Raw genomic sequence first — 18,261 nt, 5'->3', positions numbered from 1 at the left:
CCACACTCCAAAACATACTGGTAGGTTGATTAGATTGTGATCCACGTTGGGGACAGGGAGTGATTTGGCAAGTTGTGTGCAGCGCTCCAATACTTGTGTGCGCTATATAAAGAATTACTATTATTATATCGTCAGCAACAACTAAAATAACGTATGTGAAAAAAAAATGTAACGTCAATTGAACCAAAAACACCAGGTTTCGCATTTCAAACTTTTTATACATATTTCAAGTCTGTACAGCTGCAAGTAATGACCCATAAAGCACAGTTCACAAGAAGCGGTAACATCCAGGATCCTCCGTCATATTTCATAATCACAGTTTTCTTTTATTATGAAGCATCAATCAATCTCATTTATAAGCAAAAACAGGGAAAGTAACGGACAGGTCCCCAAATCGGCTGCCAAATATTTCTTTCATTATGAAATTTAACAATTGGGAATGCTTTCTTACAATTGAAAGCCCAAATAAGGCAGATGTATACAGAAAAAGGGAGTTTGGGTCAAGAATTATAATAGGAGTCCAGTGTGGGGTGGTCTTTAATCCCCTGGATACCTACAGGGGATACTCAGCGTCCAAAATTAACATCAGAGAAGAAACTCCCTATGAGATGTAGGAGACAACGTAGCACTATATAGACAAGTGATAGGTGTGCACCATTACATTTCTATAAGGGATCTACAAAATGCCAGTCTGCATCGGACTTGTGCACTATTTTGCAGAGGAGCAATTAGGGCAGATGGTGGGCACACAATTTACAACCAATCTAAATGTTACAAAGGGATTAAGTCACCAGATTTTACCCTACTAGGTAAGGTATGAAATGTCCTTTCTAGAATTCCTTCTATTATGTGACATCTCACCTGTTGATCTCTAAATAAAAAAATAAAATACAAAAACCCATCCAAATTAATGTAAAAAGTAGCAGAGAAGAGTCATATTTTGCACTAGATACACTAGAGTGGGGGTAGGGTTGTCACATCAGACGCCCCTATGTTTGGTTCTATAGGACCTAGAAATGTGGTGTCATGTTAAAGATAAGAATCTCACCTTTCAGATCACACCAGACTTGTGGTTCTGTTTTAAACCATGCTGGAAGTTTAAAACACATGACTAACTTTCTTTATGTCTGATTCTGTGGCTCACCAGCCTGATGTGATCTGAAAGACTTCTCTTAAAAAAAAGAACTGAAGATAATGGTGTCTTAAGCAACATTCAGCTTGCAGCCTCTTAATTTGACTCAACTTAGGCAGAATATGACTCTTCTCTGCTCGTTTTCAGAAAACTTTGGAAGAGCTTTACACAAGCGAGATTTCACATAAAAGAGGGAATTCTTGAAAGGACATTTCATTCCTTAACTGAGGGGGACTAGTAGTTTAATGGGTTAAAATGTGGTGACAGATTCCCTGTAACTTACATTACATGAATCATAGTGGCCTCCCTTTCTGAGAAATTTATGGTGCATCTATAGAATATCGTTTCGGATAAATCATATCCAAAACGGTATCGGGCACCTCTGTTTCATGACCAATGTGGATGGACCAAGGGTCCTGAACCTAATTCTAGGTGGGAGCCACTTATGGTGTATCCTATAAATTATGCCATAAAAACAAGAGATGGGAGACCCTCCCCCCTCTTTAAAGTTTTCCAAAAATTCTTTATAAAGAGTCCAGTGAAAAATTATTAAAATCTTCTTGACTGCATTAAACTCTCTCTAGCGAGAGAAGGTAACACTTATTTGAAGGGGGTGGAGGGGGTCAATACAACTGCTGGAAATAAAGCATTAAAGTAAAAATCTAAAAAAAAAAATTAATGTTAATTGTTGAAAATTTACTTTATCCCCAAAAAGAGAAACCTTTCATGGACCATGATTTCACAGTCTGGTACACGCGGCTGTAAAATGCGAAACCGCGTACGTGTAAAATACATTGTGCATAGTTACAGTCTGCTCGCGATAAAACGTAAATGACGCACGGTCACTGATAGCAGGGAGAACTATGGGAGAGTCCGAAGATAATCCCATATAGAAGTCTCAAAACAGGTAGTCAATCCTCTACCCGTCTCCGAAATGGTGAGGGAACTGTAAAATCGGACACCATGTTAAGGTGCAAAAGATCACACATTCGGCTAAAGTCAAAGATGGCGATTCTTTCTTCACAACTCCTCCATAGTCGACTTTCGCTTACGTCCTTTCGCCTCCTCCTGGGGCTGAGTTTTAAAACACTCCTCAGAATGGATGTAATGTACTGCCATTTCACTATAGGCCTCCAAGATCCTCTGCCGCTCCTCCGCTGTGAAATCTACCGAGTACGGGTGCACCTGGACTATGTGGCGCTTGATGGTGCTGACTTTCAGAGTCGCTAGCGTCCCGCCGCACACCATGCAGATGAGGCCCTGCCGGCGGCAGTCGTAGTCCATCATGAATTCTGTGCGCCAGCGGACCTGGTAATTACGCTTTGCGCTGTTGCAAGGCGGTGGTAAGGAAGGGGTGGATTTAGGCGCCTTGGGGAAGGTCGGTAGAACGATTTCGGGACGAGGACTGTTGGCTGCAGCGTTTGATCCGTTTGTTTCTGAGGTCGTCGAGTCTTCTGTATTAAAGAAGAACGATTAGTATATAATACGACAGCTTGTAAGTTACAGAACAATACAAAACTTTTATGTGTTAATAGCAATGTAAGGCCGTGTGCACACTGCAAGTCTTATGCCGGTTCCCAGGGTTGTAGATAAAGACAAGTTTAGGGCAGAGATTTAGCTTGTGGCCCCAACAAAACTTTTGTTTATGTCCAACGGGACCCTTCACATGACCCATTGATGCAGTACTGCCATGTCACAAAGTAAAAAAATCTGTATATATTGTTAACATATCAGTAATGCATCTTTTCTAACTAAGTAGCTTAGATACAGTAGCTCAGCTACATGTATGGTAGATAACTCAGTTCTTTGTAAGGTGGATGCACATATATAACGGCAGCTGAGATACAGCAGCTCATCTCTATGGAAGGTGGATGCCTATATAATGGGAGCTGAGATACAGCAACTCATCTCTATGAAAGGTGGATGCCTATATAACGGTAGCCGAGATACAGCAGCTCAGCTCTATGGAAGGTGGGTGCCTATATAACGGCAGCTGAGATACAGCAACTCAGCTCTATGGAAGGTGGGTGCCTATATAACAGTAGCTGAGATACAGCAGCTCATCTCTATGGAAGTTGGATGCCTATATAACAGTAGCTGAGATACAGCAGCTCATCTCTATGGAAGTTGGGTGCCTATATAACGGTAGCTGAGATACAGCAGCTCAGCTCTATGGAAGGTGGGTGCCTATATAACGGTAGCTGAGATACAGCAGCTCAGCTCTATGGAAGGTGGGTGCCTATATAACGGTAGCTGAGATACAGCAGCTCAGCTCTATGGAAGGTGGATGCATATATAATCGAAGCTGAGATACACAACTCAGCTCTATGGCAGATACCTATATAACGGTAGTTAACAACTCAGCTCTATGGTAGATGCATATATAATGTGAGCTGAGATACAGCAGCTCAGCTCTGTAGTTGGTGGATGCATATACAATGGCAGCTTAGATACAGCATCTCAGTTCTATGTATGGTAGCAATCCCTATAATACTTTATGTATGGAGAATACATTGTTGCTATATTGTCCAACGTAAGGTCAGTTCTGGCCATAAACTCTTTGTCATAATGTCTGGTTTGATCGATCTGTGTGTCCCCCTAAAGCAGAATCAGACAATCGCACGACTTACCATTGATTTCTATGCAGATTTCATCGTCTTGCTGCTGACTGGTCGCTCTCCTGCCAACGGCCATTTTTTGCTCCCACTCCTCCATGACGACCGCCTTCTCCTGATCACTCAGGTACGTGGTGTCCGGGTGCTTCTGCTGGATGTGCATCTTTACTGTACTGATTTTTGGATTCATCAGGGTCACGCCACACACCATGCAAATCAATCCATCCTTGGCAGGCGTGTAGTCCATTAAAAACTCTAGCTTCCAGCGGTCATGCTGATACCTCCCGGGGTCTTTTACTTTCGCTTGAAGTCTTCCAAATGCAAACTCCCATGAAGCACCTTTGCCTTCTGGTAGTACGCCGGCCCAATTGGACTCTTCCTCCTCCGGTTCCATAGGGTCACAATCTGGAACTTTTACCATATTCAGGGCCTGGTCTGAAAGAACAAAAACGATGATCAGAGGAGAGAGAAAAATGTGAATATTGAGCAGAAACTTTGAGGGTTTTTTTCAGGTAAAAAGTTGCCCATGTAATTTATGATTGGATCAAGAGAAGGGGACGTTTTCTATGAAGTTTATATGACCTAATAAGTCATATGGACCAAGGTTGATCCCTGGAACTGTTGCAATCCAGACAAGAACATAATGAAGGCCACAGTTTTGCAGAAACAAAATTGTATCATCAGTAAAATTCCTCCATTTAACAAGCCACTGGTTACTGTTTGACCAAAACTGTGATGCATGGCCCAACCCTAACAGATGAAAGACGCAACAAATGTATCATTACTATAGGCGACTATAACAAGGGAAACTAGGAGCTGGTTCACACCTGCAGGTTCATTGTATCGAACCCCGCTCAGCATATTAGATCAGATTGTTAGTTTGAGCGGGAATCGGGACACTAAATTCATCAAAAACACAGACCCCAGGGTCATGAAGTTTTCAAAACATCAAATTAAATCCCAGCAGCCTCCATGGACTTCTACTCCTCCCCATCCACCATGGAGGCTGCTGTGATTTCATGTGATCAGATACAACAAGATCGAGCTGGAATCAAAGGGTAAATGGCCTGCTCGGCTTGGCAAGTACCTTCTTCTCACTATTCAGCACTTCATGTGACCACGTTGATTTCATCTAAGGTCCTCTACCCAGTTACATTACCAATGTCTACCCCATGTATGCATCTGATCACATGAAATCACAACAGCCTCCATGGGGGATGGGGAGGTGTTTAAGTCCATGGAGGATGCTGTGATTTCATGCAATCATGACATGGGGTAGATGTTGCAAATGTAACTAGGTAAAGGACCTTAGATGACATCAACCTGGTCACATGAAATTAAGTGCTTAATGGTGAGAAGAAGGTACTCGCCAAGCCAAGCAGGCCATTCACCCTTTGACTCCAGCTCGAACTGGTTGTATGCCAGGCAAGATAATAAAGTTGATTTTATGGGGATGTAAAAGAAACCATTTTTAGCAAAAAAAAAAAAAAAGAAGGGTGTTATTTAGTTAACAGGTCTCTATGGGAGCCTGTCACTAGCTGTATTTGTGAAAAATTTGGTGGCTGGTTCCCTTTAAATATGATAAAATGCTGTTCTGTTAATAAAGTTGACAAGGTTGTTAGAGATATAATTGTGCGGAGTCAAATGTATTGACATGTATCCCGCCCAATTCTACATGCTTCCGTGTTGTGGTATTAACTAGTTACAATTTTTACCTTCCATGTTTGGTGCCCCCTTCTTCATTTCAGACAATTTACTCTCCCATTCCAGAATGATGGCCGCCTTCTCCTCCGCGGTTAAGTTTGCCGTATGTGGATGCTTTTGTACGATGTGTCTCTTGATGCTGCTCTCTCTCAGGACAGTGAGAGTGGAGGTACAATACATGCAGTTCACACACCCACGTTCTACATTAAAGTCCATCAGGTATTCGGAGCGCCAGCGTATTTGGTATGAATTGTTCTGAGCGGTATTTCCATTGTTACCCTTTCCCATACCAACCTCCCATACTACAGGGTCAACCCCAGTTGGAGCCTGCTGATTTTGGGCATCTGCCGGAGAGAACTTAGGGGCTATAACCCGCCAGATTTTTGAGAGATCAACAGAAGAGGTGGAGGGTTTGGGTTTAGGCGGCTGGATGATGGTATGTTCTGGGAGAACAGAAACCCTTGTAATAATTATGGGCGTCGGATTTTCCACTGAAAGAGAAACGGACGTTACTTAATAGTCTACTAATACACATTGGTATTCACTATTCTTAACATAATTATGTAACATATACTAGGCTTTGCTCACATTACATCATATACACAGGTGAAAACGTATTGCCCAGCCTACCCAAAACCTTCCAGACTCTTCAAATTATTAGCAAACCTGTAATTCACTTACTTTTTATCATAGGAAGTCCAATTCCCAGGACAGCCGGGGCTTGCTGCACCGGTCGCACCTTTATTACTTGCTTTCCTGGGTCACTGGATGGTTGTTTTTCAATTTCCACCATTTTTTGTTGGATCTCTTCTTTGTTATTGGGTGTTTCCGTATATTCCGGGTCCTCTATCTTCACAGTGATTTCTCCTTCCACGTTCTGGACTTCCTTTGAGGACTCTTTAACTTTCATCTTTTCTTCTTGTTCCAGTCTTTTGGTCTCCACAACGCTCTGTTCTTCTATCAGCAGAGTTCCCTTAGTCTTTGTCTTTTCTTCCTCTTTAGCTTTCATATTCTCATCTACTATTAGTTGGGGTTCTTTAACTTCCATAAGCAACTGTGCGTCTCTAGCTTTCCTCCGCTGTTGCTCCAGGAGCTGGGCCTCCATCGCCACCTTCTTCTCAAGTTCCAACAACTTCTCAAATTCTCTTTCTTTCCTCTTTGCTTCAGCTAGCAACTCAGCTTCCATGGCTTTTATCTTCTCTTCTTCGAGCAGTTGTGTTTCTTTAACTCTTCTATGTTCTTCCTTCAGCACCTCAGACTCCATGGGATTTTGATGTTCTTCTAATGGTGTGGTTTTTGAGGATTTCTCTTGCTCTTCCATCACAGGTCTTTCTCTACTTGTCCCTTTCTCTTCCTCCATGGACTGGAGTTTCCTTGCATTTTGTAATTCTTTAGATTTCAGAACATGTTTCTTCCCAGCTTTCCATTCCTCATCCACCACTAATTGCAAGTCCCAATCGTCATCATCAAACTGCTCAATGTCTTCAGTCGCTGGTTCCTCCTCCTCCTCCAACAGCTCCACATCTGAAGAGTCGCTTTTCTCCTCTTCCATCAATTGTGCGCTACAATTGTTCATGCTCTCCACTCTATGTTTCATTATATCAAGAAAAGTATTTGTTTTCAGTGTTTTTTCCATCCTTGGCTTGGGTGTTGATTGATCTTTTGCAGGCAAATTATCTTCTGCTTTGTTGTCATCCAGGTCATCCTCTATCTCCACATCTGGGGACAAGTCTTCAATTTCTGGGTTCTTCTTCCGATTTATCCAAGCATCTAGAATGATACTTTTCTGTGTGGGGCTGAATTGCAGTGAGTTGGGATGATTATCTAATATGTGATGTTTGAGTTCACCAAGACTTAGACTTGATAAGGTGGTCGTGCACATCATACAATGGACCTTGTTTGCTTGGTAGTCATAATCCATCAGGAACTCTAATCTAAACCAGTGCTGAAGTGACTGATTCATGTACTGCTCCAGCTGGGTTTTGTCAGGCGGCGAGGGTAGAGGTTGATCTGGGCCGAGCATAGGCCTCCATGCTCCTCCTTTAGCCACTGGTGGCAGACGACGTCTCTTCTTTTTCGGGCCAGGTTTGACCATCATACCCTCTATAAAAAGAAAAAATTAACACAAAAAAATAATAATCAGAAACTAAAAAAATAAAAAGTAAAATGTGAAAAAAAGACAAAACTACAGACAAAATGACTGCAAGCCATATGGTACTAAGCCTTTTACTCTTGAAATGTCCTCTACTTCTCCCCTCCACCCTCTGGTTAAGTCAGTGTTTATGAGTCACAAAGGAATAAGAAACCGTGATAGTCAGCAAACGGGATAACGAGAGTGCAATTTCCATATCAAATAGGTGAAAACAAATGTCGAAAAAGGTCTCTGTTTATTTATGAAACAATGCCCCAGATATGTACTGTACATTTTACCCCATTAATCTAACAGCCCCGTCAGGTAGAGGATAAAATGTCCTTTCTGGAATTTCCTCTTCTATGTGAAATCTCACACGTTTACCTAGAAACAATCTCCGCCAAAGCACAGACGAGTTATATTTTACCTGAGATGCAGGAAAGAATTAGCTACATTTAGAAGAAGTACACGCACCCTCTGCATTTGTATCTGAACTTGGAAAAAGGGGTAAAGGAATGATGGTGTACATAATTATAACATATTTTGGCAAAAGTGTATTCAGTTTGACTGCTTAAAAAACCCCTTGAATTGGAAAAAACAAAAAAAAGCATATTTTTTCACATTTTAAGTACCTTATATACTTGAGTATACGCCTAGTTTTTCAACACAAAATTTGTGGTCAAAAACCCTAACTCGGCTTATACTCGAGTCAACTAAAAATAAAGTCAAAACTCACCTTTCTGACATCATCTGACATCATAGGTCCTCTTCTGTCTGAGACAGTCTGAGACAGAAGAGGACCTATGGGGGACGTCGGAAAGATGAGTACAGTGTTATTTTTTTTCCTACTACAGGGGCTGGGCAGGCTGTATGCTACAGGGGCTGGGCAGGCTGTATGCTACAGGGGTTGGCCAGGCTGTATGCTACAGGGGCTGGCAGACTATATACTGGGAGGCTGTAACCAATGCATTTCCCACCCTCGGCTTATACTCGAGTCAATAGGTTTTCCCAGTTTTTTGTGTTGAAATTAGGGGTTTCGGCTTATACTCGGGTCAGCTTATACTCGAGTATATACGGTAAATTATCGACTAATTTTATAAAGAAAAAATTATGTTATTAGTAAAACTATCTTACCAAAGTCTCACATGTCATTTAAAAAATAGTTTTGATATGTGAAGCATTCAAAGAAGAGCGTAGTAGAATTGCAAAAATTGACCTGGACGCAGGGTTTTTTCACTCATTTCTCGCTCTCCACCTTCAAAAATCCTTAACTTTTTCATTTTTACGTGTACAGACGTGTACGTGTGTGAGGGCTTATTTTGTGCGTAACAAATTTTACTTTCCCGTAATGTTATTTATTTTAACATGCCATGTACTGCGAAGCTGAAAAAAAATTCCAAATGTGGAAAAATGAGCCGTCACGTTCTTGTGGGCTCAGTTTTTACGACTGACTGTGCACTCAAAATAACACCTCAGCTTTATTCTTTGGTTCGGTGCAATCGCGGTGATACCAAATTTATATAGGTTTTATTGTGTTTTAATACATTTTCAAAAATTAAACGAATGTGTACAAAAAAGAAAAAAACATTTTTTGCCATCTTCTGAAGCTAATAACTTTTTCATACTTTGGCGCACGGAGCTGTGTGAGGTGTCATTTTTAGCGAAATGAGCCGACGTTTTCATAGCTACCATTTTGAGGTCTGTGCGACATTTTGAACATTTTTTATTCCATTCCATATATTGCAATATATGGCATTTTTGCAGCTCATTCACTACAATGAGCCACTGGCTCATTGTAACGAATCTGCAGATGCCAGATAGCCTTGGGTCAAACGAAGACCCGAGGCTACCATGGCAACCGATCGCCGCCCCCCCCCGATGACGTTCGGGGGCGCGGCAATCGGAATAAAGATGGCGGAGCCCGCGCGCCGCCGGTTTTTAAATGCCGCCGGCGACAATGAAAGGGTTAATGGCCGCGATCGGTGCAAGCACTGACCGCGGTTATTACCGGTGGGGGTTTGCTGCAATATGCAACAACTCCCACCCTTGTATAAAGAGGACTCAGCCCGTGAGCCCTCTTTATACATTCCCTTTTACGACTTTGACTGTGCACTCAAAATAGCACCTCAGCTTTATTCTTTGGTTCGGTGCGATCGTGGTGATACCAAATTTATATAGGTTTTATTGTGTTTTAATACATTTTCAAAAATTAAACGAATGTGTACAAAAAAGAAAAAAACATTTTTTGCCATCTTCTGACGCTAATAACTTTTTCATACTTTGGTGCACGGAGATGTGTGAGGTGTCATTTTTTGCGAAATGAGCCAACGTTTTCATTGCTACCATTATGAGGTCTGTGCGACATTTTGATCATTTTTTATTCCATTTTTTATGTGATGTAAAAAGGTGTAAAACTCGCATTTCGGACATTTGGGCGCCATTCCCCGTCTCGGAGGTCACCGCCGGCCGTAACAGTTTTTATATTTTGATAGATCAGGCATTTTGGGACGCGGCGATACCTAATGTGTCTGCGAAAGGGGGGGGATTTGAATATTTTATAAAAACTTTTTCTTTTTTCAACTTTGTTTTTTCACTATTTCTTAGACCATCTAGGGTACATTAACCCTAGATGGTCAGATCGCTCCTACCATATACTGCAATACTTCTGTATTGCAATATATGGCATTTTTGCAGCTCATTCATTACAATGAGCCACTGGCTCATTTAAACGAATCTGCAGATGCCAGATACCCTCGGGTCAAACGAAGACCCAAGGCTACCTATGACGTTCGGGGGCGCGGCAATCGGAATAAAGATGGCGGAGCCCGCGCGCCGCCGGTTTTTAAATGCCGCCGGCGACTTTGCCGGTGGCAATGAAAGGGTTAATAGCCGCAATCGGTTTTGCTGCAATATGCAACAACTCCCACCCTTGTATGAAGAGGACTCAGCCCGTGAGCCCTCTTTATACATTCCCTGTACCTCTGTGCCGTAGAGCTACGGCACAGAGCGTTAAGGGGTTAAAGGGGATTTCTCACAAATCAAAGTTAGGCCCTATCCACAGAATAGGGCCTCAATTGCTGATAAAAACCCAGATCGTAAAAACGAGGGTTCAACGGGGTCCCAGTTACCTCATTCGGACCCCTCGGCGCTCCGGGAAAGTAATGGAGAAGACGCATGCGCACGACTGTTCTGCTCTTTTGGGATGTATGGAGCTGAACAGTCATACAAGGGGTCCGACTGTGGTAACTGGAACCCCATCGGACCACTAGTTTTCGTGGTCTGTTGGGGGGTCTCTCCTGTGGATGGGGCCTAACTTTGATTTGTGGGAAAATCCCTTTAATGACCATCGGTCACAAAGGGGTTAATGTGTCCCCTGCAGCATGTAAACATGACTTATCTCAGGTAAATATGACTTGTCTGCTCATTTTCACCTTATTTTGAAGATTTTTTTTTTCAATATACGTAAACGGATGAGATTTCACATAAAAGAGGGAATTGGAGACATTTAGTATCCTACCTGAGGCACCTAGTGTTTTCATGAGGTAAAATTTGGTGACAGGTTCCTTTTAGGCTAAACAGTCTACCCGTCTGCCCTTCCCACCTTAGACAAAGATGACATTTGCACATCAAACATCTTATATGAAAAAACAAACAAAACAAAAACAAAGCCCTTCCCCACTTGAACATAGACACACAATGGGATGCATGCAGAATCTCCCTGAAGGACAAACTGAATTTTATCATTCCCAATTTTTTTTTTATCTCCTGGGAGAGAAATTGCCCCAAGAAGTTCAACAGCAATTTAACCCTCTCCACAATAAATACCCCCCCTCAGCCAGACTGAGCATGTACACATAGTGGGGAGTCATAAGAGACTGCTATCCCTGTTTAAGATTTCTGCAGGAACTGAAATTGTATGGGACTTCCTATATTATTTTCCTAATTGTATAAAATTGTGTAATAATTATCAATTTAACAAGTGCAATAAGAACAAGGTTAGTCCAGCACAAAATACAAGTCCCCTAATAAGGAAATATGCCATTAATGTGCAGGCCGTTAAGATTCAATGGGCAACTTTCCAATTTTGAGATTACATTTAAACAAATTTGGACACATTGCAGGAGTTTTACAGCTCTTTATTATGGATAACTATCAACAGGATAAGTAATCAATATCATAGTTCAGGTGTCTGATGAGTGTGGGGCATGGGGAGCGAACCTCCCCCTGATCTAAGTCCGACGCCAAATGACCATGCTAGGTTCCTGAAAAAAAAAAACATGTGCTGGCTGGGTCACACTGACCGACCACAGCGAGTATGGGCGTTATGCTAATATTTGATACAAGGAGACCCTGCATCCTCTTGTAATCATAATTACAGTTCGGCGCTGTCATTTTGCAGGGCAGCTGGGACTCCTTGTATCATATATCATAATAAAGCCCGTCCTCTGCACTGTGGTCAGTCCATGAAAAACATCTGTGTGCTGGCCAGATTTCAAGTACCGACACTACTGCAGAGGAGGGGCATTAATATTTGATACAAGGAGTCCCTGCTTCCTTACAATTATCATAATTACAGTTAGTTGGTCCAGTGTGGTGCCGGCCTTATACTATTCAAGTAGCTAGAAAACTCTTTTAATGAGTCCAAATCTGATAAAATTGAATCGAAATAAGCCACGTGTGTCGTCACCAATATCAAGAAGCTGGAAAACCCCTTTAACCTGGGTATGTCAGACCACTAAGAAGGTCAGACAAGACTATTCTGATTCTTCCTATGTGTCATAATATTTGATTTTATCACTTGATAGATATGGGTATTATGCAAAGTATAAAAGGAAGGGGGTTTTCTTTCTGTTATTACATAAGGAATTACAACAAGAAGTGTACGGATGAAGACCAGGCATGCATTTGTAACGGATGGAGAATTACCTGCCAGCTGCTCCTCACTTCCAGCAAGTGTCTGAGCATCAACGCATAAGTGCGCATCCCAGCTACCAATGATGACCTCCTTCTCACAAGGAGTCCAGTTGAGGGAATAGGGGTGCTTCTGGCGTATGTGTCGCTTGATGGTGCTGAGTTTTAAAGTCGCCAGAGAACTGCCACAAACCATACAGATCATACTATGGGAGCGGGGATTAAAGTCCATCAAATACTCTAGTCTCCAGTGATTATGGTAGTAACGCCTGTGGTCTTTTCCGGGTATTCTGCTATTTCCAGGGCGGGAAGCCCTTTCTTCATAGTGCTCTTGCCCTGCTACTCCTCCGACAATGTTTCTCCCCTCACTACTACTATCTGGGGAACTCCAATCAAAGGAGGCAGAACCTGGGAAAAGGCCACCCGGAAATGAATCGGACGGATCTGGATACATGGCATCTATTGAGCTTGCATAACTTGTATCTGAATAATACAAAAAAAAAGAAAATAAGAAAAAAATATATACAAAAAAAAAATAAAAACAGCAAGTAGCTGAAGAGGTATTGAGGTAATGGCGATTGTTGGATCTGTGAGTATGGTGTGTGGGGTGTGCGTGCCATGCCATTCGCACTGCCTTAGAGTCTTACAATCTTGAATGGTCAGACCCCAAACCAATCATACAATTGTCTCCTATTCTATGGATAAAGGTTAAAGGGGTTCTCCAACTCTCTATTTTTCAATCTAAACACTTTGCACAGAGGGGGGCATAGAAGAAGTATATATAGATGGGTACTCACCTCTTGTACTCCTCCGCATCCAGCGTCGAACGCTCCTTCCCCTATCTGCATCAGCAGTGACATCCCGTTTAAGGCAGGTCACCGCCGCGACCAATTACAGGTCTCAGCGGTGACCTCCTTAGCACAAACGGCACATGACTGCAGACTGCAAAAAAATACACAAAAAGTTGGAAAACCCCTTTAACTGGTCAATACCAGAATACCCCTTTCCAATGATAGATGATTTTTACAAAAAGAGAAAAGAAACATCATGTTATAGTTTACCAATATTGTTGCGGTAGCTGCTCTAAAATTTGCAAGTTTAGGCCAGACACTGGGTGACAAAGTCTAACTAAACCTTTTTTTTTAAATTTCAGAGAAAAGATGATAATAATAAACTTTGTAATGTACATCATGAAGTAAAGCAGATTCTCTTTTTCTTTTTTTCTCTGCTTCTTTCTCCTTTACTGAGCAGCATCTCAAAGCCTTCTAAGGTCCATGCACTTCAGACAGATAAGGAAGCTAATGATTAACTCTTTCATAACTAGAGAATAATTCCTGTGATGATTCAGTTCTGAGAGGAGATAAGGCTATCCAGGGATATCTGTAAGGAGTTAAGTCATTAGACACTTTATCAGGTTCCTTTATCTATCAGCTGTCAGTGGATCTAGGATAGAAAGCCGATCTATACAAAACTGATTAATACAGGAAGAAAAGCAGGGGAAAAAGAAGGCCACGGGAACATATTTCTTTAATGAAGTATCAAAGTTTACTATTATCATCTGCACTGTTCATTACATTTTGACAAAAGTTTAGTTACACCTAAAATTCAAGAACAGCATCCCCTGCATGTAGATGAGAAGAGGGATGATGATTTGGATGTACAATGGATACTTAGAGATACACTGCTGAAGTGCTGAAATGTGCAACACAGCTATTCCTCTCTATCTTTCTGTACACATAGACCCTCGGTTCAGCTGCACAGGTTCTCAATGGGGGGATATGGGAGTAAGTTACTAGCAGGAACCTCTTACACTCCACTCCTCATCTCCCTAAAAAGTATCAAGCGTTGAAGAGAACTTTCACCACCTCCAATATGTTCCATCTATATATAAGTGTTGCTCCATCAATTCTATGCCCATTTGAAATTTTCACAATAGATCAGTGTCTAATAAGACAACATAAGTAGGAGGTCCAGGACTGGAGAACATATCCTGGGACCTCCCTCTTGACATATTTGGTGCAAAAATAATGGTACTGATTGGTCGGGAACGGTGAGTGCTAGAGAGTAAATTACCACATGTTATGGAATTACTGGAGAGATGCTTATTAAAGAGGGTGGTTTCAGTTTCTCTTACATGTCCCTGATCCATCAGGGGGAGAGATGGAAGACCCTCTTATTAAAGGGAATGTTATGGGGCTCCTATTGAACATTGTGGTCACCAATCCCTATTTAAATGCATCCTCTGATTGCCATGCAGGGGAATTCTGATGAAACTGCTGTCCATTCCCCTGTGTGTGAACACACCCTTGTATTACACTGTCCTGTATATTACAACCCCCTATGAAGTGCATACACAGAGGAGTAAGATAAGGGGGTGCATGTGCTGTATATACAGGGGGTTCACTCCCTTCTATGCTGGAGCTTGTGTATAACAGGGGGGAGCACGTGCATGCCCCGGGGCAGCCGGCAGGGGCGCTGCTGTGCACGGTCACGAGTTGCGATCTCAGATGCAGTCTCATAAGCAGCCGCTAGGTGTCGCCATAGCCCCCGCCTGGCACCGCCATGTGTCACCTCTGGCCATCACTCACCCCCTGCAGCGGCCTCCTCCTCCTTTATCCCCATCACCGGACTATCCAGTTCTAGGCTGCTGCTCTTAGAGGACGATTCCCCGGCCGGGCCCGTCTTGGGCCCCATCACCACTTCCGGTTCTTCGTCCGTCAACTTTGCGCGTTGCATGCCTGCGGCGGTCTCGCTTTCTCTCTCTCCTCACCCTCCGCCCGTGTCCTCGCGCTCCTCCGCACTGCACGGCGCGGAGACAGACCGGGGGGCCCGAGGAACACGCCGCACAGCACCGCACAGGAGGGCGGGGCCAGTGCCTGACGCCACGGAAGGGGCAGGTCCAGCCAGCGCCGCACAGGACTGAGGAGGCGGGGCTCTGACGTCACGGGAAAGGCGCGCGGCGCACCGGACAGGGGCCCCCGGATAGGCTGCGTCACGTGGGTGTGGGTGTAACTCCTCCCCCTTTCTGGGGCCACACGGGCGAGGGGCGGAGACGTGACACCCTGGGGGCCGGAGGTCTTGCTTGTCTCATCCTGTTAGCTCTTCATTATGTGAGGCATAGGACTAGGACAGTGATCAGATCCCCTGCGTTACCTGTACGGAAAAAGTGACCAAGTACATGCAACATAATGCTCTGCCCCTCAGTGCTAACTACTGTGATACCTGGATTATTGGATCCTCCAGTATTACATATTCTATAATATTATAACATACTCTGCAGATCTACCGTGCTACTAAGTGTTCTGGGCTCAACAAGTTATACAGCCAATGTTCTGCACCACATTGTTACAAACTGTTCTGCACATGACAAATAGTAGCCAAATATACTCCCCATACCACATATGCTATATAATGCTCTCTCCAGATCTGTATACACCAATTGTACAAGTTCTCCCACTGATGAGAGAGGCCTGTAATGGACATCGTAGATAGAACCTCAACTATGAGAGACGAAATGTAGTAATGGCTCCTCTGTCCTCCCCTCATTACCTGTAGTACTGGCTCCTGTGTCCTCCTCTCATTACCTGTAGTACTGGCTCCTGTGTCCTCCTCTCATTACCTGTAGTAATGGCTCCTGTGTCCTCCTCTCATTACCTGTAGTAATGGCTCCTGTGTCCTCCCCTCATTACCTGTAGTAATGGCTCCTGTGTCCTCCTCTCATTACCTGTAGTAATGGCTCCTCTGTCCTCCCCTCATTACCTGTAGTACTGGCTCCTGTGTCCTCCTCTCATTACCTGTAGTAATGGCTCCTCTGTCCTCCCCTCATTACCTGTAGTAATGGCTCCTGTGTCCTCCCCTCATTACCTGTAGTAATGGCTCCTCTGTCCTCCTCTCATTACCTGTAGTAATGGCTCCTGTGTCCTCCCCTCATTACCTGTAGTAATGGCTCCTGTGTCCTCCTCTCATTACCTGTAGTAATGGCTCCTCTGTCCTCCTCTCATTACCTGTAGTAATGGCTCCTCTGTCCTCCCCTCATTACCTGTAGTAATGGCTCCTCTGTCCTCCTCTCATTACCTGTAGTAATGGCTCCTCTGTCCTCCCCTCATTACCTGTAGTAATGGCTCCTGTGTCCTCCCCTCATTACCTGTAGTAATGGCTCCTGTGTCCTCCTCTCATTACCTGTAGTAATGGCTCCTGTGTCCTCCTCTCATTACCTGTAGTAATGGCCCCTCTGTCCTCCTCTCATTACCTGTAGTAATGGCTCCTTTGTCCTCCTCGCATTACCTGTAGTAATGGCTCCTGTGTCCTCCCCTCATTACCTGTAGTAATGGCTCCTCTGTCCTCCTCTCGTTACCTGTAGTAATGGCTCCTCTGTCCTCCTCTCATTACCTGTAGTAATGGCTCCTCTGTCCTTCTCTCATTACCTGTAGTAATGGCTCCTGTGTCCTCCCCTCATTACCTGTAGTAATGGCTCCTCTGTCCTCCTCTCGTTACCTGTAGTAATGGCTCCTCTGTCCTCCTCTCATTACCTGTAGTAATGGCTCCTCTGTCCTTCTCTCATTACCTGTAGTAATGGCTCCTCTGTCCTCCTCTCATTACCTGTAGTAATGGCTCCTGTGTCCTCCTCTCATTACCTGTAGTAATGGCTCCTCTGTCCTCCCCTCATTACCTGTAGTAATGGCTCCCCTGCCCTCCTCTCATTACCTGTAGTAATGGCTCCTGTGTCCTCCTCTCATTACCTGTAGTAATGGCTCCTGTGTCCTCCCCTCATTACCTGTAGTAATGGCTCCTGTGTCCTCCTCTCATTACCTGTAGTGATGGCTCCTGTGTCCTCCTCTCATTACCTGTAGTAATGGCTCCTGTGTCCTCCTCTCATTACCTGTAGTAATGGCTCCTCCGTCCTCCTCTCATTACCTGTAGTAATGGCTCCTCCGTCCTCCTCTCATTACCTGTAGTAATGGCTCCTGTGTCCTCCACTCATTACCTGTAGTAATGGCTCCTGTGTCCTCCTCTCATTACCTGTAGTAATGGCTCCTGTGTCCTCCTCTCATTACCTGTAGTAATGGCTCCTCTGTCCTCCTCTCATTACCTGTAGTAATGGCTCCTTTTTGAACTTGTCATTAGTATAAAAGACTCCTGTCCACAACCTCAAACAGTCTGACTCCAAACTCCACTCTTGTGAAGACCACAGAGTTGTCAAAGGACACCAGAAACATTGTAGACCTGCACCCGGCTGGGAAGACTAAATCTGCAATAGGCAGCAGCTTGGTGTGAAGAAATCAACAGTGGGAGCAATAATTAGAGAATAGAAGACATACAGGACCACTGATAATCTCCCTTGATCAGAGGTCCTACACAAGATCTCACCCGATGGAGTCAAAATGATCAGTGTGCAAAAATCCCAGCACCACACGCGGGGACCTACGGACTGACCTGCAGAAAGCTAGGACCAATGTAACAAAGGCTTCCTTCAGTAACGCACTACACCACCATAGACTCATACCCTGCCGTGCCAGACGTGTCCCCCTGCTTAAGCCGGCACACATCCAGGCCTGTCTGAAGTATGCTAGAGAGCATTTGGATGATCCAGAAGAGTATTGGGGGAAAGTCATATGGTCAGATGAAACCAAAGTAGAAATGTTTGGTAGAAACACTACTCGTCGTGTTTGGAGGAGAGTGAATGCTGAGTTGTATCCAAAGATCATCATGACCTACCCTGAAGCGTGTGGGGCAACATCATGGCAAGGGGCTGTTTCTCTGCAAAGGCA

At 43.7% G+C, this 18,261-nt stretch overlaps 1 protein-coding gene across 2 annotated transcripts; it reads right to left on the bottom strand.

Annotated features, from left to right (window-relative positions):
* Positions 1–197: 197 nt before the first annotated feature.
* Positions 198–15,464, bottom strand: ZFTA (zinc finger translocation associated). Of its 2 annotated transcripts, XM_072118379.1 has the most exons (6): positions 15,082–15,464; positions 12,509–12,976; positions 6,133–7,554; positions 5,463–5,942; positions 3,763–4,182; positions 198–2,586 (listed from the first exon to the last, which is right to left on the bottom strand). In XM_072118379.1, exons 1-6 carry the CDS (start codon positions 15,227–15,229, stop codon positions 2,153–2,155), a joined length of 3,372 nt encoding a protein of 1,123 aa, XP_071974480.1. In that variant the 5' UTR covers positions 15,230–15,464; the 3' UTR covers positions 198–2,152. The 2 variants fall into 2 exon arrangements, with proteins under 2 accessions (XP_071974480.1, XP_071974481.1); XM_072118380.1 differs by lacking the exon at positions 12,509–12,976 and having other exon boundaries at positions 15,082–15,463.
* Between the last annotated feature and the right edge of the window lie 2,797 nt (positions 15,465–18,261).

This window comes from Engystomops pustulosus, chromosome 7 (genome assembly GCF_040894005.1).
Source record: "Engystomops pustulosus chromosome 7, aEngPut4.maternal, whole genome shotgun sequence".
Classification (NCBI taxonomy): Eukaryota; Metazoa; Chordata; class Amphibia; order Anura; family Leptodactylidae; genus Engystomops; species Engystomops pustulosus.
The sequence above is the reverse complement of the archived record's forward strand: the minus strand, read 5'-3'. Positions and strand labels throughout refer to the sequence as shown.

Bases quoted from the DNA above. Each gene is read 5' to 3' on its own strand.
- ZFTA (XM_072118379.1), bottom strand. From the start codon at position 15,229: ATGCAACGCGCAAAGTTGACGGACGAAGAACCGGAAGTGGTGATGGGG. The intron at 4,183-5,462 runs GTAAAAATTGTA...TTGTTCTTTCAG, and splicing joins GGGGGCACCAAACATGGAAG to ACCAGGCCCTGAATATGGTA. The intron at 2,587-3,762 runs GTAAGTCGTGCG...TCTTTAATACAG, and splicing joins AATCTGCATAGAAATCAATG to AAGACTCGACGACCTCAGAA.